This window comes from Entelurus aequoreus, linkage group LG06 (genome assembly GCF_033978785.1).
Source record: "Entelurus aequoreus isolate RoL-2023_Sb linkage group LG06, RoL_Eaeq_v1.1, whole genome shotgun sequence".
NCBI classification, from domain to species: Eukaryota; Metazoa; Chordata; class Actinopteri; order Syngnathiformes; family Syngnathidae; genus Entelurus; species Entelurus aequoreus.
Window position 1 is genome coordinate 5,658,746 of NC_084736.1, and position 25,043 is coordinate 5,683,788.

General features: G+C 40.3%; 1 protein-coding gene across 2 annotated transcripts in view; it reads right to left on the minus strand.

The window, feature by feature from the left end:
• The window catches only part of LOC133651782 (protein shisa-8), a 648,746-nt gene that overhangs the window by 17,736 nt on the left and 605,967 nt on the right, over window positions 1-25,043 (minus strand). For both annotated transcript variants that reach the window (XM_062049905.1, XM_062049904.1), the window contains one exon: window positions 12,907-13,023. In XM_062049905.1, the coding sequence (XP_061905889.1) occupies window positions 12,907-13,023 (117 nt within the window). The remainder of the gene's footprint in view (window positions 1-12,906; window positions 13,024-25,043) is intronic.

A 25,043-nucleotide genomic window follows, 5' to 3' on the forward strand; every position in this document is an offset into this window, starting at 1 on the left:
CGCTCCCAACAGGTATAAAAGAAAGGGCATCTCTATCCTCCTTCAAAACCGCAATAAAAGTTCACCTCCAGGCAGCTACAACCCTAAACTAACACCCTCCCCGGATTGCTAATAATCAAATGTAAACAATCAAATGCAGATACTTTTTCTTTTTCTTATGCCTTCTGATCTCTCTCTCTCTCTCTCTCTCTCTCTCTCTCTCTCTCTCTCTCTCTCTCTCTCTCTCTCTCTCTCTCTCTCTCTCTCTCTCTCTCTCTCTCTCTCTCTCTCTCTCTCTCTCTCTCTCTCTCTCTCTCTCTTTCTATGTCCACTACTTGATATCCATATCCTCCCCACCCCTCCACACCCCTGATTGTAAATAATGTAAATAATTCAATGTGATTATCTTATGTGATGACTGTATTATGATGATAGTATATATGATAGTATATATCTGTATCATGAATCAATTTAAGTGGACCCCGACTTAAACAAGTTGAAAAACTTATTTGGGTGTTACCATTTAGTGGTCAATTGTACGGAATATGTACTTCACTGTGCAACCTACTAATAAAAGTCTCAATCAATCAATGGGCAGGTCTTCGAGGACAATAGATAACCCCTCCCGTCTCATTCCACCGTACACAGCGGAATCTTCCAAGCGTTTGGCTTGGTGCAACAAAGACAGCTTCTTGTCTGTTCATTGGAAACTCAGAACGGAAAGTTTTTTGATAATTTAAATACAATTTTTCTGACAGTGACCGTATAAACAACTTTAACACTGTTACAAATATGCGCCACACTATGAACCGACACCAAACAAGAATGACAAACACATTTCGGGGGAACATCCGCCCCGTAACACAACATAAACACAACAGAACAAATACCCAGAAAACCCTTGCAGCACTAACTCTTCCGGGACGCTACAATAACATCGACAGCTTTTGGAGCTCAGTGCAGAACTGCACACACAACAAGAAGGAGACGAAGCAGAAGAACGAAGAAGAGACATGGCGACGACGAGTAAGAAGAAGAAACACGCTTGTAAGTTCCAAAATGATTGGAAAAAAGAATTTCATTTAATCCAGAACCGCTCGAAGGGCAAGGGGTATGCTGCCTGCACCTCAACCCCGCCCACGCAACCACGCCCCCCAATGCCCCCCATCTCCCGAATTCGGAGGTCTCAAGGTTGGCAAGTATGGTTAGCGCCTTGCATGGCAGCTCCCTCCATCAGTGTGTGAATGTGTGTGTGAATGGGTGAATGTGGAAATAGTGTCAAAGCGCTTTATGAGTACCTTGAAGGTAGAAAAGCGCTATACAAGTATAACCCGTTTACCATTTATTTTCGCACCAGGCACATAAAAATAATCGATTCCCATTCGGGTTGCGATTTCGGTTTACCCCGATTCAAAATCCATGCATAATTTTCAAAATCTATGAAAACAAAAGCAATTAAAAATACATTGTTTTAAATATGTTTTTAGGCCATCTCCATGCAGCCAGAAGGAGCTTTTCTAACCTGTTTTGAAAAAGTTGCATTCTAATTATTCCACATTGCGAGAACGGGTTTGAATGGAGAAGTGTGTTATGGTAAATGGTAAATGGGTTATACTTGTATAACGCTTTTCTACCTTCAAGGTACTCAAAGCGCTTTGACACTATTTCCACATTCACCCATTCACACACACACATTCACACACTGATGGCGGGAGCTGCCATGCAAGGCCCTAACCACCACCCATCAGGAGCAAGGGTGAAGTGTCTCGCTCAAGGACACAACGGACGTGACGAGGTTGGTAGTAGGTGGGGATCGAACCAGGAACCCTCAGGTTGCTGGCACGGCCACTCTCCCAACCGTGCCACGCCGTGTTGAGTAGAAAATTTATTTATTATATAATCATATTTTTTTCAATTTGAAAATACTCATTCGCAGTTAAATTTTTTTCGAATTATTTTAATTTTTCACTTAAATTTATTTTGATATTTGATCCTTCACATTTTTAAGATTACATTTTTATTATTATTATTTTTTTTTTTACAAGTTTCACATCTTTTTTTTCCCAGATTCAAATCTGTTATTTTTCAGATTCAGACTTTTTGGCCCTTTTCCCCCACTGGAAGTGGTAGGAGGGGCGTGGCCTCATGGCAGACAAACCAGCAAAAAGATTAGGGGCTTCCTCTTCACGGACCATAGAAACTCATTCAGTCACATATTGTCAGAGAAAGAAATGAGCCTGTGAGACATGAAGGATGTTTTTCAACAGCACCCATGACAAACTGCAGAAACGGCCCAACAAATCCTGCCATATTATGCATTTCTACAGCCAAGCTTAAACATTTGCATTAGCATATCCATCAATCCAGTGCCGGCCCGTGCCATAGGCCGTATAGGCAAATGGCAAGGGCGCTGTCCATCAGGGGGCGCCACGCCAGTGCCACAAATGTTGGAGAAAAAAAAAAAAAAAAGTTGGTATTATTATTTCTAAATACAAAAAATAATCCCACGTTAATTAAAATGCAAAGTAAAGCCTATTAAATAGAAATATTATTTGTTACATTACTTTAACCCCCCCCCCCCCCCCCCCCCGCACGGTGCGCCCCCTCCCTTCCCGTATCATGACTCTTTTTGGACGTCACCACATCAAAAAACTACACAAGATGTCAAAACGGCCAAAACTGTCAGGTGCCCAGGGAAGAAAAAAGAGAAAAGAAGAGGAGACACGAGAAAAAGACAGAGGTAGCAGGTAGGTAACGTTAGCCTACATGAAATTATTTGTCTGTTACAGAATGTGATAGTAACCTGGCTTTTTAGCTTTAAGCTAATGTTACATGATTCGGCAATTGCTAATCAATAAATAGCTAGTTCTGTTTTAACGTCGGGTTAATATTGTGGAGGGGACTAAATTGTTATGGAAAATAATAATGTAACGTTAGGTAATTACAGTACTCCCTGGTGTACAGTATGTAAGTCATTCTAGTTAATGCAATATTAAAAAGCACAAATAGAGAACTCTGTAGGATCCCCTTTTTTTGTAATATAGTTGTTAAAGTCATACTGGTTTGATATCTTGTTTTGTGCAGTGCCTTATTTATATTGTATTTTTAATTTATTTTATGCAACTTGTTGACACGTTTTATTTTGTGTTTATGTATGTAAAAAATATTGTATTTCATATATTCATTTTTTATTTTTCGTATTCATTTATTTATCCATATTTTTTTTTATCTTGTTAACTATTCTGATTGTTAATTTGCTTTCTTTAAGTAAAAAAAAAGGTCAAAGACAAAGCTATTTGGTTTCTTGTGAGTATATACACTTCACTGCCGATGTGGGGGGGCGCCACCTAAAATCTTGCCTAGGGCGCCATATTGGTTAGGGCCAGGCCTGCATCCATCCATCCATTTTCTACCACTTGTCCCTTTCGGGGTTGCGGGGGGTGCTGGAGCCTATCCCATCTGCATTCGGGTGGAAGGCGGTGTACACCCTGGACAAGTCGCCACCTCATCACAGGGCCAACACAGATAGACAACGTTCACACTCTAGGGCAGTGGTCTCCAACCCGCTACTGGTCCGTGGATCGATTGGTACCGGGCCGCACAAGAAATATATATAAATATTTTTTTTTATATTAAATCAACATAAAAAACACAAGATACACTTACAATTAGTGCACCAACCCAAAAAACCTCCCTCCCCCCATTTACACTCATTCACACAAAAGGGTTGTTTCTTTCTGTTATTAAAGGCCTACTGAAAGCCACTACTAGCGACCACGCAGTCTGATAGTTTATATATCAATGATGAAATCTTAACATTGCAACACATGCCAATACGGCCGGGTTAACTTATAAAGTGCAATTTTAAAATTCCCGGGAAACTTCCGGTTCAAAACGTCGCGGTATGATGACGTATGCGCGTGACGTCACGAGGTCAAGGGAAGTGTTTGGACCCTATGCAAATAGCTGTTTTCTTCGACAAAATTCCACGGTATTCTGGACATCTGTGTTGGTGAATATTTTGCAATTTGTTTAATGGACAATGGAGACTGCAAAGAAGAAAGTTGTAGGTGGGATCGGTGTATTAGCGGCTGGCTTCAGCAACACCAACACCAGGAGGTTGTGTTGTGTTTGAGCAGGATAGCAGACGCACTACGGTGAGTACAGCTTTGGCTTCCAAACATTTGATCGCTTGCCCGTACGTGCGTGTCGATATGTGCATGTCACGCACGTAACTTTGGGGAAATATATGTTTCTTGCCGACTCTGATGGCGGCCGGGGTGTCGTCGAAAGCTACAACGCTAAATTAGCTTCTATTTTTTTAGCTTCGCCAAGCTGAAAGTTATTAACCGTGTATTTACATGTTCATGGTTTAATAGTATTGTTGATCTTCTGTCTATCCTTCCAGTCAGGGTTTTTTAAATTTTGTTTCTATCTGCATTTGAGACTGATGCTATCACGTTAGCTCCGTAGCTAACTTAGCTTCTATTTTTTTTAGCTTCGCCAAGCTGAAAATTAATAACCGTGTATTTACATGTTCATGGTTTAATAGTATTGTTGATCTTCTGTCTATCCTTCCAGTCAGGGTTTTTTTTATTTTGTTTCTATCTGCATTTGAGACTGATGCTATCACGTTAGCTCCATAGCTAACTTAGCTTCTATTTTTTTTAGCTTCGCCAAGCTGAAAATTAATAACCGTGTATTTACATGTTCATGGTTTAATAGTATTGTTGATCTTCTGTCTATCCTTCCAGTCAGGGTTTTTTTAATTTTGTTTCTATCTGCATTTGAGACTGATGCTATCACGTTAGCTCCGTAGCTAACTTAGCTTCTATTTTTTTTTAGCTTCGCCAAGCTGAAAATTAATAACCGTGTATTTACATGTTCATGGTTTAATAGTATTGTTGATCTTCTGTCTAGCCTTCCAGTCAGGGGTTTATTTCTTTTGTTTCTATCTGCATTTGAGCCTGATGCTATCACGTTAGCTCCGTAGCTAACTTAGCTTCTATTTTTTTTAGCTTCGCCAAGCTAAAAAATTATTAACCGTGTATTTACATGTCCATGGTTTAATAGTATTGTTGATCTTCTGTCTAGCCTTCCAGTCAGAGTTTTTTAAAAATTTTGTTTCTATCTGCATTTTGAGCCTGCTATCACGTTAGCTCTGTAGCTAACATAGCTTCTATTTTTTTTAGCTTCGCCAAGCTGAAAGTTATTAACCGTGTATTTACATGTTCATTTTCAAGAGGATATAGTATCCGAGGTGGTTTAAAATACAAATCCGTGATCCACAATAGAAAAAGGAGAGAGTGTGGAATCCAATGAGCCAGCTTGTACCTAAGTTACGGTCAGAGCGAAAAAAGATACACCCTGCACTGCCTCTCTAGTCCTTCACTCTAAAGTTCTTCATCCACGAATCTTTCATCCTCGCTCAAATTAATGGGGTAATCGTCGCTTTCTCGCTCCGAATGTCTCTCGCTCCATTGTAGACAACGGGGAATTGTGAGGAATCCTTAGTCTTGTGACATCACGCTATACTTCCGGTACGGGCAAGGCTTTTTTTTATCAGCGAGCAAAAGTTGCGAAGTTTATCGTCGATTTTCTCTACTAAATCCTTTCAGCAACAATATGGCAATATCGCGAAATGATCAAGTATGACACATAGAATGGATCTGCTATCCCCGTTTAAATAAAAAAAAATCATTTCAGTAGGCTTTTAATATTCTGGTTCCTACATTATATATCAATATACCGTATTTCCTTGAATAGCCGCAGGGGCGCTAATTAATTTAAAACCTCTTCTCACTCCTGCGGTTACCAAAACCATGCGGAATGAGCAAGCATGCTCTAATTATTTTAAAACCTCTTCTCACTCCGGCGCATACCTTATCATTAAAAACACATTTAATAAAAAAAACGTTATTATGATCTTACCTTTACTTGTAGATGGGTCCATGTGCAGCTGCTTCTGATCAAAGGCAGTCTTTCTCATCTTCCTTCAATTTTAAAAGTCTCTGGAGATATTCCTTTAATTATTACCTCCTGCTTCGATTTAAAGTCCAGTTTAGAAAACGGTTTTATTTTAGATATGTAATCCTCCATGTTAAAAGTGCAAGCAAACAATTGCTGCATGCTTGCTGCTTGTTGTCTTCTTCTGCAGTACCTGTCTCCTGCAGTACTGGTAGTCGCAAGAAGGATCACTAGCGCCCTCTACCTCCTGGAGGCGGGAGTCATTTAATGACTCATATTTGACCCGGCGGAAGTGCCAAGCATGCGCTAATTATTTTGCGAAACGAGTTTGACCCGGCTGTAATTCTAGGCAGGCGAATACTATATTCCCGGCGCCAATTCAAGGAAATACGGTAGATCAATACAGTCCATAAGCACACATGATTGTATTTTTTTATGACAAACAAATAAATCAGGCGTTGCTCTGGTTTGTCGACAAATTGGAAGTTACTGGCGGTCTTCAAAGTACCCCAAAGCTGCCACAAATGATTGCAGGATGCGGGAAGAACTGTGGACACTTTGTGATTTGGATAACACCGGACTGTCTGCCCCGCAGGATTCGAGGCTTTGAGGACTAGTCATAGACAATTTAGAGGGAAAAGCACATTTTATTTTCACTGGCATACAAAACATTCTAACTTGGCTTGTTTCCCTGGCTTGGAGACTCTCCCCAAGGACAGTGCGGCGAAGACACAACAAACTCCCTTCTTGTCTCTAATGGACACACACCTGTTGTTGTTGACTTTGGACTGACTAGAGCAGGGGTCAGCAACCCGCGGCTCTAGAGCCGCATCTTTAGCGCCGCCCTAGTGGCTCCCTGGACCTCTTTCAGAGATGTGTAAAAATTGTTTTAATATATTTTCTGTAGGAGAACAAACATGACACAAACCTTCCTAATGTATAGAAATCCCACTGTTTGTTATACATACTTCACTGATGAGAGTATTTGGCAAGCACCGTTTTGTCCTAATTTCAGCAACCCTTGAACTCATCGTAGTTTGTTTACATGTGCAACTTTCTCCGATGCTGCCACAGAAACATGTGTTTTATGCCACTCCTTTGTCTCATTTTGTCCACCAAACGTTTTATGCTGTGCGTGAATCCACAAAGGTGAGCTTTGTTGATTTTATTGATTTGCTGGAGTGCTTATCAGGCATATTTTGGTCAATCCATGACGGCAAGCTAATCGATGCTAACATGCTATTTAGGCTAGCTGTATGTACATATTGCATCATTATGCCTCGTTTGCAGGTATATAATTTCCTTTACTTATGCCCTCAGTGTATTTAATGTATATTTGCATGTCTCATGACATATATATATGTAATATTGGCTGCATTTCTCATTGTTGTTTGTGTGCCATGTTGTTCCAGACCACAGCAAACGTTAGATAGATAGATAGATGGATGGATGGATGGATGGATGGATGGATGGATGGATGGATGGATGGATGGATGGATGGATGGATGGATGGATGGATGGATGGATGGATGGATGGATAGATAGATAGATAGATAGATAGATAGATAGATAGATAGATAGATAGATAGATAGATAGATAGATAGATAGATAGATAGATAGATAGATAGATAGATAGATAGATAGATAGATAGATAGATAGATGGATAGATAGATAGATAGATAGACTTTCCTTCAGGAAAATAAAAATTCCTTCAGCAGTGTACAGAATTGAGATCGAATTACCCAAGTTACCCAACTTGCAAGATTGTACTAAATCCATTAGAAGAAGACAGCCGTTTCCGTAAACTTGGACACACAAATCTTTCCCTTTGGCCATTCTGGGGCCGGTAATTTCCAGAAGTTATCTCATCCTGTGAGAAGCCTCCATTTTACTAATGATTTCCAATGTTGCAAAAATGTGTAGAATAAAAATAAAAACACAGCATTTATGTTAACGAAGATTTGCGTGAGCCTTTGATAGTAGGCTAAAATATCTAACATAGACACTTACATCATGTGTTGCCTTCATTATAACACTTATATAAGACTTTTAAAGTCATTTTGATAGTAGGCTAAAGTATTGCCTTCATTATAACAGGCTTTTATTTTTTTGCGCCTCCAGACAGATTTTTGTTTTGTATTTTTAGTCCAATATGGCTCTTTCAACATTTTGGGTTGCCGACCCCTGGATTAGAGGCTGCACGGCACCAAGGCGGCGGAACAGAGACACGCGGCAGGCTTACACACACAACATGCATCCACAAAAAATATACACCACACACACATACCCCACCCCCCATCCAACGCCCTTGACGCAAATTCCTTAGGGGTGATGGACGGCTGGGCAGCGCCTGAAGAGCTGCAACCTGCCACCGTGGCCCCCACTCCCTCCCCTTTGTTGCAAGTATCGAGTTGTATGTTGTATACCGTATTTCCTTGAATTGGCGCAGGGAATATAGTATTCGCACGTCTAGAATTACTGCCGGGTCAAACTCGTTTCTCAAAATAATTAACGCATGCTTGGCCTTATCGCCGGTTCATTATTAACGCCGGATCAAATTTGTTTCGCAAAATATTAATTTTATTATCGCATGTCTATAATTTTCGCCGGGTCAAACTCGTTTCGCAAAATATTTAGCATATGTCTAGAACAGGGGTCACCAACCTGGTGCCAGCGGGCGACCAGATGAGTCGCCCGCTGGCCTGTTCTAAAAATAGCTCAAATAGCAGCACTTACCAGTGAGCTGCCTCTATTTTTTAAATTTTATTTATTTACTAGCAAGCTGGTCTCGCTTTGTTCGACATTTTTAATTCTAAGAGAGACAAAACTCAAATAGAATTTGAAAATCCAAGAAAATATTTTAAAGACTTGGTCTTCACTTGTTTAAATAAATTCATAATTTTTTTTACTTTGCTTCTTATAACTTTCAGAAAGACAATTTTAGAGAAAAAATACAACCTTAAAAATGATTTTAGGATTTTTAAACACATATACCTTTTTACCTTTTAAATTCCTTCCTCTTCTTTCCTGACAATTTAAATCAATGTTCAAGTAAATTTATTTTTTTATTGTAAAGAATAATAAATAGATTTTAATTTAATTCTTCATTTTAGCTTCTGTTTTTTCGACGAAGAATATTTGTGAAATATCTCTTCAAACTTATTATGATTCAAATTTTAAAAAAAATTATTCTGGCAAATCTAGAAAATCTGTAGGATCAAATTTAAATCTTATTTCAAAGTCTTTTGAATTTCTTTGAAAAAATGTTGTTCTGGAAAATCTAGAAGAAATAATGATTTGTCTTTGTTAGAAATATAGCTTGGTCCAATTTGTTATATATTCTAACAAAGTGCAGATTGGATTTTAACCTATTTAAAACATGTAATCAAAATTCTAAAATTAATCTTAATCAGGAAAAATTACTAATGATGTTCCATAAATGTTTTAAACTTTTTCAAAAAGATTCGAATTAGCTAGTTTTTCTCTTCTTTTTTTCGGTTGAATTTTGAATTTTAAAGAGTCGAAATTGAAGATAAACTATGTTTCAAAATTTAATTGTCATTTTTTTTGTGTTTTCTCCTCTTTTAAACCGTTCAATTAAGTGTAAATATCATTAATTATTAATAATAACATAGAGTTAAAGGTAAATTGAGCAAATTGGCTATTTCTGGCAATTTATTTAAGTGTGTATCAAACTGGTAGCCCTTCGCATTAATCACTACCCAAGAAGTAGCTCTTGGTTTCAAAAAGGTTGGTGACCCCTGGTCTAGAACTTCCGCCGGGTCAAATTCGTTACGTCACGAGTGACGCTTTACCTGTCCTCATTTTCAAAATGGAGGAAGCTGATTTCAGTAGTTTGCAATCGCACAAAGGAAAAAAGATAAAGAGTTATTCACTAGGATTTAAGGTCCAAGCTATTGAATACTGGTACGGTATGCTAAAAAGAACAGTAAGCAGCTATGTTTTATTAATATACCGTAGCTGCGTGTGTCAAATACGGTATGAGTCATTAAATGACTCCCGCCTCCTGGTGGTAGAGGGCGCTAGTGATCCTTCTTGCGACTTCCGGTACTGCAGAAGAAGTGACAACACGCAGCAACAGATCGTCTTTTTTTTCCTCTCGCCTGAACTTTTAACATGGAGGATTACATACCGGTATCTAAAATAAAACAGTTTTCTAAAGTGGACTTTCAATCGAAGCAGAAGGTAATAATTAAAGGAATATCTCCATCGAGACGGACAGACTTTTAAAACTGAAGAAAGAAAATAAGGAAGACTTCTATAAACAAGTTATCGATGCTTTTGGTCAGAAGGAGCTGCAAATTGACTCCATTTATAAGTACAGGTAAGACCATAATAACATTTTTTTTTATTAAATGTGCTTTTCATGATGGTATGCTTACATCACACTCAAAGCGCACGCCTAAATTTACCGCATTCCTTTTGGTAAAGAGGTTTTAAAATAATTAGCGCATGCACAGCCATTCCGCAGGCTTCCGGTAAATGCCGGAGTGACAGGAGGTTTTAAATTAATTAGCGCCCCTGCGGCTATTCAAGGAAATATGGTATGTGCTTTGCTATGGAGGTTTTTTTCCCACTACAGACTGGAGTCCAGTCTAGATTGTATTTTTTTTACTCATCCTCCCCCAGCATTTACCTTTTTCCCATCTTTTGCGGGGCGCCTTGTGGCGACCCGTCAGCGTTCCTGTTCTGTAACCCTGTACACTGTTTGTTTGTCTAATCTTGAACAGGTTTGTGCTGAAAACAAAGTTCAGTTGTACTTGTGCAATGACAATAAAGACCCACCTACCTATATTGTACAGCCCTAATGGAGACTAGTCAAACACTAGGGCCAGGCGGAAAATGGACACTCAGGCTGAAAGCTTGTCCCGTTCGACAGCCCACAAGTTTATTGATTGGCTTTCTGGGGCTGCCTTCTTGTCAGCGTAACAATGATTGACAACATGCAGCAACCGACCAATCGGCGGTCAGATGCAAGAAAAGAGCAAGGCGGCCTTCACACAGCAATATAAATCACGAACAAGTGAGACAAATAAAAAATCCAAACAGGAGGACTCTGGTGCTACAGTCAAAGGTTGTACAAATTGGGTTAAGGGAATGAGAATGCAAGCTTGGTCAGTCAATCTCGGACATGTTTCCATTTCCAGTCAGAATATAAAAAGGTGAACATTCAACTAAATCAGAATGCAATCTTGAAAATACTAATATTAATGTCATTGTGGTCATTTTGTACAAAAAATAAACTATCTGACTCTGCATCTGGTCCCTTCAAACCACGCCACCCTTCAAGTTACCCTCCTTGTGTCTCTCCCACTTCTGAAATTCAAATTGTTGTCCTTCGCTGCTCCCTTGGACAGCGTCTAAATCCATTTGACTAATCTCTGTCCCGGATGAGTGCGTGACTTGTAATTATTTGCCGAAATGCTCGGGGTGGAGTCACCTCAGGGAGCAGCCACAGGTCTCGTTGACTTCCTTTCGTCGCGAGCGAACGACGGCAATTAAAGAGAGACGTGGAGTGTTATTGCAGCTGGAACTAATGTGCGTGTCACTCTTATTGCACATGCTGATACGAAATCAGAGGTGGGCTATAAGCCCCTCTAAACAAGTGTAATACAGACAGGAAACACAAGCGGCCCTATTAGTCATAATGTAAGTCACCTTGCTTATGAATGTTGAGTATGTACTCCACCTCATTAGCACTCCATGTATAAGTATTTAAAGCTTTTATGTGAAATACTATGTATGAGTATTTAAATCTAGTGTGTGAAATACCATGTATAATTAAAGCTGCAAGCAGCGTTGGTCGGGTCCGCATTTTGGCTGGTGCTAGTCCTAGGTGTCCCAATGCTTTAGTCCAGTGGTAGTCCTGAGTGAGACCTACATAGAGGTTTTTGTTTCGTGTCTCTACGATATTCATACTGGGAGTTAGAGGAAGTTGTGTCTGTGTTTTTTTCCTAGGTGCTGCGGCACAGTGGTTGTTTTCTTTGAAGGCGCGTAAAATCACAGCAGCGGATCCATTTCACATTGTCATTATAGGGTATTGTGTGTAGAATTTTGAGGACAAAAAAGAAACAATCCCATTTCACATTGTCATTATAGGGTATTGTGTGTAGAATTTTGAGGACTAAAAAGAAATAATTCCATTTTACGTTGTCATTATAGGCAGCGGAGCAGCATCAGCGCAGCGGGTCTTTGAAGGCTCGTAAAATCAAAACGGTAGCACCTTCCAAAACGCCGTGGTCAACTTTTAATCAGAAGGATTCAATCTCTCTCCTGTAGTAGTTTGAAGCCGAAACGACAAACGCGCTCAGAGGAGATAATGTTTGATGTTTGGTGACCGGTTTTAACAAAAATTTTGTTTTGAAGGAGGGATTGCAAACTTCCTGTTGATTTTTGCTGAAGGATGTTAATCTATGAAATGTAGGTCTAGGTGAGACCTACATAGACATATTTGTTTCATGTCTCTTATACGTTCCTACCTGAAGTTACAAGCAGTTTTGTCTGAGTTTTCCTCTGAGGAGCAGTTTTTTCTCTGTTTTATTAAAAAATTGCGCTAGAGCGCAATTTTGAGTTTTGGGGTTCGGTTTTTTTTTAGATGGCAATTTCCACCAGTCCCGATGTGTGTGAAAAGTTTGGTGAGTTTTGAAGTATTTTAAGGGGGTCAAATGACAGCTCAAAGAGGCAAACATTTGTGTTTTTAGTACAATTTTGTCTTGAAGGGGAAATTGCCAACTTTCTGTTGGTTTTTACCCGAAAATGTGAAATTATGAAATGTAAGTCTAAGTCAGACCTACATAGAGGTTTTTGTTTCATGTCTCTACGACCTTCCTAGTGGGAGTTACAGGCAGTTTGTTTTTGTTTTTTCCTAGGGGGCGCTAGAGCGCAATTTTGATTTTAGATGGCAATTTTCGCAGGTCCTGCTGTGTGAAATACTTACCCACTCCCTTGAGTGAGGAATACTTGTTGAAGCCGATGCCGAGGTTGTTGTGAGGGTGAGACAAGGCCATGGCAGGTCCCAGGGGAGACAAGGCTGCATTATTCAGATGGTTGTGATCTAAAATAACAAAAGGGAGAAACACAAAGAATTAAAATGTTGCACACGTGAACAAATAATGACAAGAAGTTAGTGCACTAATGCCTTTTAAGTCTGAAATATTCCCTCTCATGACCTTGGTCATTGTAGTCACCGATTGAGTAGAAGTAATGATGTTCAATAGCTGAAGAGTACATTCATACAGACTTTAGAAGAGACCTGGGCATTCTGCGGCCCGCGGGCCACATCTGGCCCTTTGTGCGTCCCTGTCCGGCCCGCGTGAGGCCAATCCTAAATTACAAAATAATTTAAAAAAAGTATCTATGTCGAGTGTGTAATACAAGGGTGCTGCTTTTGTTTTGAAAAGCGTTATTTCTATTACTTCCGTGTGAACGTATGCTCGTGCGCGATTGTGAGCGAATGTGAACAGCGGCAATCACAAATGACAAAATAAATTAAAAAAAACATCTATGTCGTGTGTGCAATACAACTGTGCTGCTTTTATTTTGAAAAGTGTTATTTATTGGCGTATGTCCATGTGTAACCTGTGAGTGAAGTTGCACGGCGACAAGTGATGCCCGGTTACCCCCGAGACGCTAAAAAGAGAAAAGTTGATGAGGAATGGCGTGTTTTCAACAAGACATGGACTGCCAAGTGTTTCTTTACAGAAATTAAAGGTAAAGCCGTGTGCTTAATTTGTGGTACACAGGTTGCTGTGTTTAAAGAATATAATTTGAATCACCACTACACGACGAAGCACGAGGAAAAATACCGGAATCTGTCTGGTGAAGCGTGCGCAAGGGAGGCTGATGCGTTGATGGTAAAACTGCAAACCCAACAAGGACTTTTTGCCAAATTTCACACCCCCAGAGATGCAGCCATCAGGACAAGTTTCGTCATTTTTCACAAAATCTCCGTTTTCTGACGGAGAGTTTATTAAGGAGTGCTTATTGGACTCTGTTGCGCTGATATGCTCGGAGAAGAGGGGCGCATTTGAGAACGTGTCACTCTCCCGACGCACTGTAACGAGGCGGGTTGAGACCATCGCTGGAAACTTGGAGCTTCAGCTGAAGAACAGAACGGCCGACTTTTACTGTTTTTCACTGACTTTGGATGAGAGCTGCGATGTACGTGACACCGCCCAGCTGCTCATCTTCTTACGTGGGATAACTGGAGACTTTCAAATCACGGAGGAGCTGGCAGCCATGCAGTCAATTAAAGAGACAACCACAGGTAATGACTTGTTCACATAGGTAAATGCGTGTTTGGACATGTTATGACTGAAATGGGACAAGCTGGCAGGTGTGACAACAGATGGTTGTCCAAATCTGACAGGGAAAAATGTTGGACTTTTAAAGAGGATGCAGGATAAAGTGACAGAAATTGACATTTTTGCATTGTATTATACATCAGGAAGTGTTGTGTAAGACAGTGTTAAAAATAAAACCATCAAAAGCAATCTGCTTTTGTATAAAGTTAAGTTAGGTTAAATTAAATGATTATTATTATTATTTATCTTACGGTATATCAAAAATAATTTGAGCAAAATTTAATTGAAATATTGTCGGTGTGGCCCTCCAGCAGTGCTCGGGTTGCTCATGCGGCCCCCGGTAAAAATGAATTGCCCACCCCTGCTTTAGAAGTACCAAGGATGTCAGACACTTACAGTCCAAGATAAGTGACCAGCTAAATGACTCACTTGCTGCGTCGCTTAAAAAAGAGGTTTCTGTACCATAGGATCTTTTGGCAAAACGTGCTGAGATACTGTACAAGGGTACAGTGCACAGACGACTCTCCTCAATATTGAGTCCAAATTGAATTCTGTCTCCGTTTAATTCTTTGCCTCTTGTCTTGTTTAATAGATGTCATCAGTGTTTGAACCTGACAGGAACCCTGAGTTAAAACTCATTGAAAAATGTCCGGTGATTTAAAAAAAAATATTATTTGCAAAACAAGCAAACATGAAGTTGATGCTAATGATTGAATCATGTGATCTTAATGTGATCATTCCGTTTTCAACTCACACAACCAAGATCTTTGTTTGAGTCAAAACAATAAACAATGAAAAGTCTGAACAGACCGGTGTCATCAACGTGGACTCATTTTTATCCCTTTTTGACCTTTTCAACTTTGCTGCTAATGTTCACTCCCGCTCCTCAGATGCCTTTTACAGCCTCAGCAGGCAGCTGTTGTACGCCAAGAACGCTCCCATAAAGCCTCGCATGCTACCTGCACAGCACCAAACACATGGGGGGACTATTTGGGGACAATTATGGAGCGTATGGCGGGAGACCAAAAAGTGGTTGTATTTAAGCAAGGTCTGCTGAATATTTGTATGTCATGTCTGTACGACAACACAATTATACTACACGCACACACTCTCAGTTCATTGGAAATACAACCCAGCTGTTTAAATCAAAAACATTCCCACTCAAGAATCTTACTTTATTCCATTCAAGCCTGTAACTCCTCACATGGGACATACACTATATTGCCAAAAGTATTTGGCCACCCATCCAAATGATGAGAATCAGGTGTCCACAGGTGTATAAAATCAAGCACTTAGGCATGGAGACTGTTTCTACAAACATTTGTGAAAGACTGGGCCGCTTTCAGTGATTTCCAGCGTGGAACTGTCTTAGGATGCCACCTGCGCGACAAATCCCGGCCTGAAATTTCCTCGTCTCTTAATATTCCAAAGTCAACTGTTGGCTTTATATAAGAAAATGGAAGAGTTTGGGAACAACAGCAACTCAGCCACCAAGTGGTAGGCCACGTAAAGTGACAGAGATGTCAGCATCTAGGTCAGTTGCTACAGAGCTCCAAACGCCACGTGACCTTCCAATTAGCCCACGTACAGTACGCAGAGAGCTTCATGGAATGGGTTTCCACGGCCGGGCAGCTGCATCTAAGCCGTACATCACCAAGTCCAATGCAAAGCGTGGGATGCAGTGGTGTAAAGGACATCACCACTGGACTCTAGAGCAGTGGTCCCCAACCACCGGGCCGCCAATTGGTACGGGCCGCGCAAGAAATAAAAAAAAAAACAATTTTTTTAAAAATTTTTATTTTATTTTATTTTTTAAAAATTAAATCAACATAAAAAACACAATATATACATATTGTGTATGTGTATGTCAATATAGATCAATACAGTCTGCAGGGATACAGTCCGTAAGCACACATGATTGTATTTATTTCTTTATGAAAAAAAAAAAAGAAAAAAAAAAAATCCCCCCCCCCCCCCCCCCTCACCCTCCTCCACCGGTCCGTGGGACAAATTTTCAAGCGTTGACCGGTCCCCAGCTACAAAAAGGTTGGGGACCCCTGCTCTAGAGCAGTGGAGACGCCTTCTTTGGAGTGATGAATCACACTTTTTCCATCTGGCAATCTGATGGACCAGTCTGGGTTTGGAGGTTGCCAGGAGAACGCTGCATTTCGGACTGCATTGTGCCGAGTGTGAAATTTGGTGGAGGAGGAATTATGGTGTGGGGTTGTTTTTCAGGAGTTGGGCTTGGCCCCTTAGTTCCAGTGAAAGGAACTTTGAATGCTCCAGGATACCAAAACATTTTGGACAATTCCATGCTCCCAACCTTGTGGGAACAGTTTGGAGCGGGCCCCTTCCTCTTCCAACATGACAAGGTCCATAAAGACGTGGATGACAGAGTCTGGTGTGGATGAACTTGACTGGCCTGCACAGCGTCCTGACCTGAAACCGATAGAACACCTTTGGGATGAATTAGAATGGAGACTGAGAGCCAGGCCTTCTCCACCGACATCAGTGTGTGACCTCACCAAGAATGGTGGAAAATTCCTATAAACACACTCTGCAACCTTGTGGACAGCCTTCCCAGAAGAGTTGAAGCTGTAATAGCTGCAAAAGGTGTCATATCGAACCCTATGGGTTAGGAATGGGATGGCACTATAAGTTCATATGTGAGTCAAGGCAGGTGGCCAAATACTTTTGTCAATATAGTTTAGTTGGACATCAAGAACAGAATACTTAGCTTTTGTGGAGGAGAAATGCCAATTAGTGCTCCTGGGCTGATGAAGTTAATAGTCTTTAACTGTTGGTGCTAAAACCCACTTTGCTCTCTAAAGTTAAACAATCTGACACAGCTGGATTTTGAAACTTTTTTTTTTTTATAGTTGCACAAATAGTTATTCTTTGATAAGTGGAAATATGTGTTGACTCATGGAAGTTTGAACACTTTCTCAGACTTGGTTGCTAAACTTCTAATTTGTTTGATTTATTAAAAAAATCATTTGAATATCCATCCATCCATTTTCTACCGCTTATTCCCTAATATGAATAATAATAATAATAATATTAGTAATAATAATGGGGGCGGGGAGGGGCATAAGGGCGGACGTCGGGGTACACCCTGGACAAGGTAGGCGGGGTACACCCTGGACAAGGTAGGTGAGGTACACCCTGGACAAGGAAGGCGGTGTACACCCTGGACAAGTCACCACCTCATCACAGGGCCAACACAGATAGACAGACAACATTCACACACTAAGAACCATTTAGTGTTGCCAATCAACCTATCCCCAGGTGCATGTCTTTGGAGGTGGGAGGGGCCTATCCCCAGGTGCATGTCTTTGGAGGTGGGAGGGGCCTATCCCCAGGTGCATGCCTTTGGAGGTGGGAGGGGCCTATCCCCAGGTGCATGTCTTAATAATAATAATAATAATAATAATAATTAGGGGTGTACCGATACAACTTTTTCACTTTTGACATGGTACCGATATTGGAGCCGTAAGTATTTTGGCCGATACCGATTTTACCAGATACGATACCAGCACAAATCACACAACATACTTTTATAATTTTGTAGTGTGGAGTGCTACAAAATGCTTGAAGAGAACAATTAGTAGGCATGAAAAATGCTAACCTTATGGCAGATTTATACTTTTTAAGTTAGTTTTTTTGGCAAAATGTAGTTGTCACAATTAACAACACAGTATATTGCCAAAAGTATTTGGCCACCCATCCATATGATCAGAATCTGGCAATCTGATGGACCAGTCTGGGTTTGGAGGTTGCCAGGAGATCGGTACATTCCGGACTGCGTCGTGCCGAGTGTGAAATTTGGTGGAGGAGGAATTATGGTGTGGGGTTGTTTTTCAGGAGTTGGGCTTGGCTCCTTAGTTCCAGTGAAATGAACTTTGAATGCTCCAGGATACCAAAACATTTTGGACAATTCAAATTCCATAAAGACATGGATGACAGAGTCTGGTGTGGATGAACTTGACTGGCCTGCACAGAGTCCTGACCTGAACCCGATAGAACACATTTGGGATGAATTAGAAGGGAGCCAGGTCTTCTCCACCAACATCAGTGTGTGACCTCACCAATGCGCTTTTGGAAGAATGGTGGGAAATTCCTAATAAACACACGCCGCAACCTTGTGGACAGCCCTTCCCAGAAGAGTTGAAGCTGTAATAGCTGCAAAAGGTGTCATATTGGACCCTATGGGTTAGGAATGGGATGGCACTTCAAGTTCACATGGGAGTCAAATACTTTTGGCAATATAGTGTATATCATCGCTGGCGTCCGGTCCGCCACTCAAATAGGTCAGTATGCAACATAAACACGAATAACAATTCCTATTGTTACAAAATCCACAGCCACCTTGCATGCTTATTGATTGTATTTATTGATATGATATATTTGATATGAGATATCATGTTAAAGGTCTGTGAATAAACATGAACACATTAATATGATCTTACTTTATTATTACTATTATTTACATTTTTTATACAACAAACAGTAGAAACTGGATGGCTAGATATACTGAGTATAATTCTAACGACAGTGATCTGTTTTGCAGTGCACACTTTTCGAATCCTCACTTTGAAAAGTCTGCACTACAAAACGTGCTCATTGACATTCCTCATTTTGATTTAAAAAAAATATATATAAGCACAAATGGTTTTATTAATTTGTGTTTTGTAGGTTATATTGTTTTTTATATAGTGTGCTCCAGAGTCAATGTTGCTGATCAATTCGAATTTGTTATTATTTATTGACTCTATTTGATTTTGATTTTTTCAGTATTAAATGGTTCAAGTGGGTCAAAAACATTTTCAGAATTTAAATAACTATTTAATTATTTTTTTTTACATTTCAGGCAAATTGATTTTGTAAGAGACTAAAAACAATGTTAATAGGGTTATTGTTTGCTATAAGGTGATCTATATTCATTGTTTTTTTAGTTTTTCTTTATTGTTAATAAGGATACTGTCATGATCTGTGGTCTGGATCATGTTTTCGTTATTTTCTGTTAGTTTTAAGACTCCAATAGTTCCTGTTTTAGTACATCCTTGTTTGTTTTGTTTCCATGGCGACTGATTAGGGACACGCACCTGCTCTAATCAAGAGACTATTATTTAAGCCTGTCTTTGCCAGTTAGTCGTCCTGGCGTCATTGCTCTTTTCATGCCACAGTTTCATGCCACAGTTTCATGCTTAATTCATGCTGCTCGTTCCATGTCTGATTCCAAGTTTTTTGCTAGTTATTTGTTTCGTGCCAGAGTAAGTTTTCTTTGTTCTATGTCCATATTCAGGCTAAGTGTTAGCGTATGTTTCCTGCGTTAAGTTTTATGTTCCTTAGCCTCTCGTGCAATCGGCACGCTTTCCTTTTGTTTCAGTTCCTGTCTTTTGTCCTAATTAATTCATAAATACAAACCCCGTTTCCATATGAGTTGGGAAATGGTGTTAGATGTAAATATAAACGGAATACAATGATTTGCAAATCCTTTTCAACCCATATTCAATTGAATATGCTACAAAGACAACATATTTGATGTTCAAACTGATAAACTTTTTTATTTTTGCAAATAATCATGAACTTTAGAATTTGATGCCAGCAACACGTGACGAAGAAGTTGGGAAAGGTGGCAATAAATACTGATAAAGTTGAGGAATGCTCATCAAAGACTTATTTGGAACATCCCACAGGTGAACAGGCTAATTGGGAACAGGTGGGTGCCATGATTGGGTATAAAAGTAGATTCCATGAAATGCTCAGTCATTCACAAACAAGGATGGGGCGAGGGTCACCACTTTGTCGACAAATGCCTGAGCAAATTGTTGAACAGTTTAAGAAAAACATTTCTCAAGCAGCTATTGCAAGGAATTTAGGGATTTCACCATCTACGCTCCGTAATATCTTCAAAGGGTTCAGAGAATGTGGAGAAATCACTGCACGTAAGCAGCTAAGCCCGTGACCTTCCATCCCTCAGGCTGTACTGCATCAACAAGCCACATCAGTGTGTAAAGGATATCACCACATGGGCTCAGGAACACTTCACAAACCCACTGCCAGTAACTACAGTTGGTCGCTACATCTGTAAGTGCAAGTTAAAACTCTCCTATGCAAGGCGAAAACCGTTTATCAACAACACCCAGAAACGCCGTCAGCTTCGCTGGGCCTGAGCTCATCTAAGAGGGACTGATAAAAAGTGGAAAAGTGTTCTGCGGTCTGACGAGTCCACATTTCAAATTGTTTTTGGAAACTGTGGACGTCGTGTCCTCCGGACCAAAGAGGAAAAGAACCATCCGGATTGTTCCAGGCGCAAAGTGTAAAAGCCAGCATGTGTGATGGTATGGGGGTGTATTAGTGCCCAAGACATGGGTAACTTACACATCTGTGAAGGCGCCATTAATGCTGAAAGGTACATACAGATTTTGGAGCAACATATGTTGCCATTCAAGCAACGTTACCATGGACGCCCCTGCTTATTTCAGCAAGACAATGCCAAGCCACGTGTTACATCAACATGGCTTCATAGTAAAAGAGTGTGGGTACTAGACTGGCCTGCCTGTAGTCCAGACATTGAAAATGTGTTTGGCATTATGAAGCCTAAAATAGCACAAGGGAGACCCCCGGACTGTTGAACAACTTAAGCTGTACATCAAGCAAGAATGGGAAAGAATTCCACTTCAAAAATGTGTCTCCTCAGTTCCCAAACCTTTACTGAATGTTGTTAAAAGGAAAGGCCATGTAACACAGTGGTGAACATGCCCTTTCCCAACTACTTTGGCACGTGTTGCAGCCATGAAATTCTAAGTTAATTATTATTTGCAAAAATAAAATAAAGTTTATGAGTTTGAACATCAAATATGTTGTCTTTGTAGTGCATTCAACTGAATATGGCTTGAAAAGGATTTGCAAATCATTGTATTCACTTTATATTTACATCGAACACAATTTCCCAACTCATATGGAAACGGGGTTTGTATGTTCCTACCTGTTACCCTTGTCCGGAAAAGTCCGTTTGCATCCCAGGGGAACAAACTTTGCAGCAAGCTGCGAAACCCCCCCCCCCCCGTTATGAAAGATACCATGTTATGCAGAGGTGTACTTATAACAATTGTATAGACTAATGATACTGTTTATATGTAGAATATCAACATTGATAGAAAAAGCCAAAGGAAAAGAAGGCAGACCACACGAGGGTGAGATGTGACACCAGCACTGACTCAATTGGAAACATCTCCACTTTCCCGTGCAATTGAGACGTGGTGATGACAGGCGGCGTGATGACAGGCGGCATGCAGAGCAACAATTGTGAGATGTACTTTCATAAATGCTCTTTTGCCACCCGCACTTGAGAAATGAGAACATTTAAAGAAGTCCGGCGAACAAACAGCCGCATTGTACTCTTGCGATTGTTAGTAATAGTGATGGAGGAGGAGCTTGTGCTCTCTAAGTGTCCTACATTCTCAAGCATTCTTCCAGCCAGCCAGCAGTGGAAACACGGGCACAGGCAGGGAGAGAGACGGGCAGAACAAGGCAGCGAGGCTCAGCCATAGATAGAAAAATCAACTAATTGATGGAAAGATCCTTGGCCAGTCTCCAGTTTGACCACAGGGCTGTTCCCAGCCACCAGAGAATGTTTCATTGTTCTGGCTCCACTTCCTTCTTTTCTCTATCTCTGTTGAATTCTTTCAGCAGCTCTCACAGCTGTGCCACTTCCAGCCAAAAGAAACCAGTTAATGATTAGATTTCTCCTCCAAACATATCGCCGGGTGTTGTGGCCAAACAGCTCAATTTTTGTTTGGTAAGACCGCCTGGAGGAAAGTTCTGTGGTCAGATGAAACATAAAAGGTGAGACCTTTAATCACAGGAACACCATTCCTACCGTCAAGCATGGTGGTGGTAGTATTATGCTCACCTTTTCTCCTCCAAACATATTGCTGGGTATTGTGGCCAAACAGCTACATTTTTGTTTCATCTGACATCACATGGACAAAGATAAGACCTTCTGGAGGAAAGTTCTGTGGTCAGATGAAACAAACATTGAGCTGTTTGGCCACAACACCCAGTGTTGCGTTGACCAGCATTCCTCCAATGGGGAATTCAAATTACTAGTCTCTCCCAGATTCTTTTTATGGCAATAAGCTGATGTTTATATTCAATCAACAAGCAGTAGTTGGTATTTTGTGGTTTATTCTCCAAGCTTAGAGGACAAACGTGAGACCAATCTAGCACACCAGCGTTCCCTCGCCCGGTCTAGCTCGGTCTTCCCTCAAACCCCCGGAAGTCCCGTGATCTTCCCTCTGTCCCTCGCCCCCACTCCCTTTGTTTAGACTACTCCGAGTTATCTCTACTCTGACACATTCCAATCCAGAAGGCAGACACCTTACTATGAGACTCAAAAGAAGGAAGAATACTAGCTATTCTTTATATGACTATAGGAGTTTAGAAAGAAGTAACACTGAAATATGGATATGATTCTGATCTGCTTACCACAAGTCCCCCTTTAAGATCTTCTAATAAGATCTTTATTACTTGTAAAAAACTTATAAAGCACGCCCCACATTAAAGTCTTAAAGTTACCACTTTGCTAGACCCCCTTTAGTGACACTTAGCACAAGGGGCTGTGCGGTTCTGGATGGTCTTGAGGGAGGTTGTTCACCATGGTCTTGAGGGAGGTTGAACACCACGCCTACCGTCAAGCATGGTGGTGGTAGTATTATGCTCACCTTTTCTCCTCCAAACATATTGCTGGGTATTGTGGCCTAACAGCTCCATTGTTGTTTCATCTGCCATCACATGGACAAAAATAAGACCTTCTGGAGGAAAGTTCTGTGGTCAGATGAAACAAAAATGGAGCTGTTTGGCCACAATACCCAGCAATATGTTTGGAGGAGAAAAGGTCAGACCTTTAATCCCAGGAACACCAAGCCTACCGTAGAATTTTGGCAGTATTGTAATAAAAGTTGTCATTTTACTCAACGCAAGTCAAAATGTTACAAGAAAAACTGAACTTTTGTGCAATATTACGATAAAAGTTGGAATTTTACTCAATAACAATTACAATTTTACAAGAAAAGCTTAACATTTTGGCAATTTTATGAAAAGAGTCGTCATTTTACTCGACAAAAGTCACAATTTTGTAAGAAAACTTTAAACTTTTTGGCAATATTATAATAAGAACCGGAATTTCAATCGGCAAAATTATGACTAAAGTCGTCATTTTACTCAAAAAATGTCAACGTTTTACAAGAACAACAAAAAAATTGGCAATATTGTGATACAAGTCAGAATTTTACATGACAAATATCACCATTTTGCATTAAAAAGTAATAATTTTACAATAAAATGTTGCAATATTACAGAAAGAACGAGACATTTTTGCCAATTTTATAAGAAAAAAGTTGACACGTTGTGAGAAAAAGACTACTTATAGTTCTTTTCTTTTTTTCAGAATTTTTTGTTTGTAATTGGTTTTAATCTTCATTATTTACTTCATTATTACAGTATGTCTCTATATACATATGTATTTATTTAATTTTGTATTATTTTGGCCAATGTGTGCACATTTTAATTTTTAACACACACTTATTACATATGTTGGCCAGAGGGGGAGCACTTAAATGTTTTACACACACTTGTTATTTCATATGTTGACCAGAGGGGGAGCCCATTTAAAACTGACACAGTCAATTTGAAAAATCCCTCCTTTTTGGGACCACACCCTCATTTTGATAAACATTTTTTAAGCTAAAATCACCAGCCTGGAGGTTGGGTCTTGGGCACAGTTGGGTGTTCCAACAGGACAATGACCCCAAACACACGTCAAAAGTGGTAAAGGAATGGCTAAATCAGGCTAGAATGAAGGTTTTAGAATGGCCTTCCCAAAGTGTGTATTAGAATAACAACACATGGTCTATTTGAAAGCCGTGTGGGTTCCTTCTCTGAAAGTATGTCGCAGGTCTTCAGCTTGTTTTACACGTTGCGTGCTTTCATGTGTGCTTCCTGTCTGCTTTGTCGCAGAGAGAAAATAATGTAGGAGTGAGAAAGAAAAAAATGTTTCCTGTGTTTTGTTTTCTCGCATACATTTCCTGCAAATGTCCCATTTTCTGGCTGTTTGTGCGCGTCTCCTTTTTGATGTGTTATTTAATACGGGAAGCCTCCGAGGGGAAACGCTCATATGTATTCAAATTTATGTTTATTGGGAGGGAGGCAGAGACGCAAATGAGGACTTTGCGGTGTAAAGATGTGATGCACAATAACACACAGGAAGATACACAATAAGACACAGGAAGATACACAATAAGACACAGGGAGAAGCACAATATGATACAGGGAGAAGCACAATACAGCATTTCTGGCCACTCGATCCACTAATTGGCACAAAGGTGAAGGATGCATGTGGACAATCAACCTTTGCAGTTGGACTTGAAGCATGTATTTATTTGTCTGTTTGTGGTGTGTGTGTGTGTGTGTGTGTGTGTGTGTGTGTGTGTGTGTGTGTGTGTGTGTGTGTGTGTGTGTGTGTGTGTGTGTGTGTGATGATGTCAAGGTGAGGCTGGCAGCAGCTCTACTCTTTGATGCTAAGCCCTGCTGGACTGCCTGCACACAAACACACACACACACACACACACACACACACACACACACACACACACACACACACACACACACACACACACACACACACACACACACACACACACACACACACACACACACACACACACACACACACACACACACACACACACACACACACACACTCGGT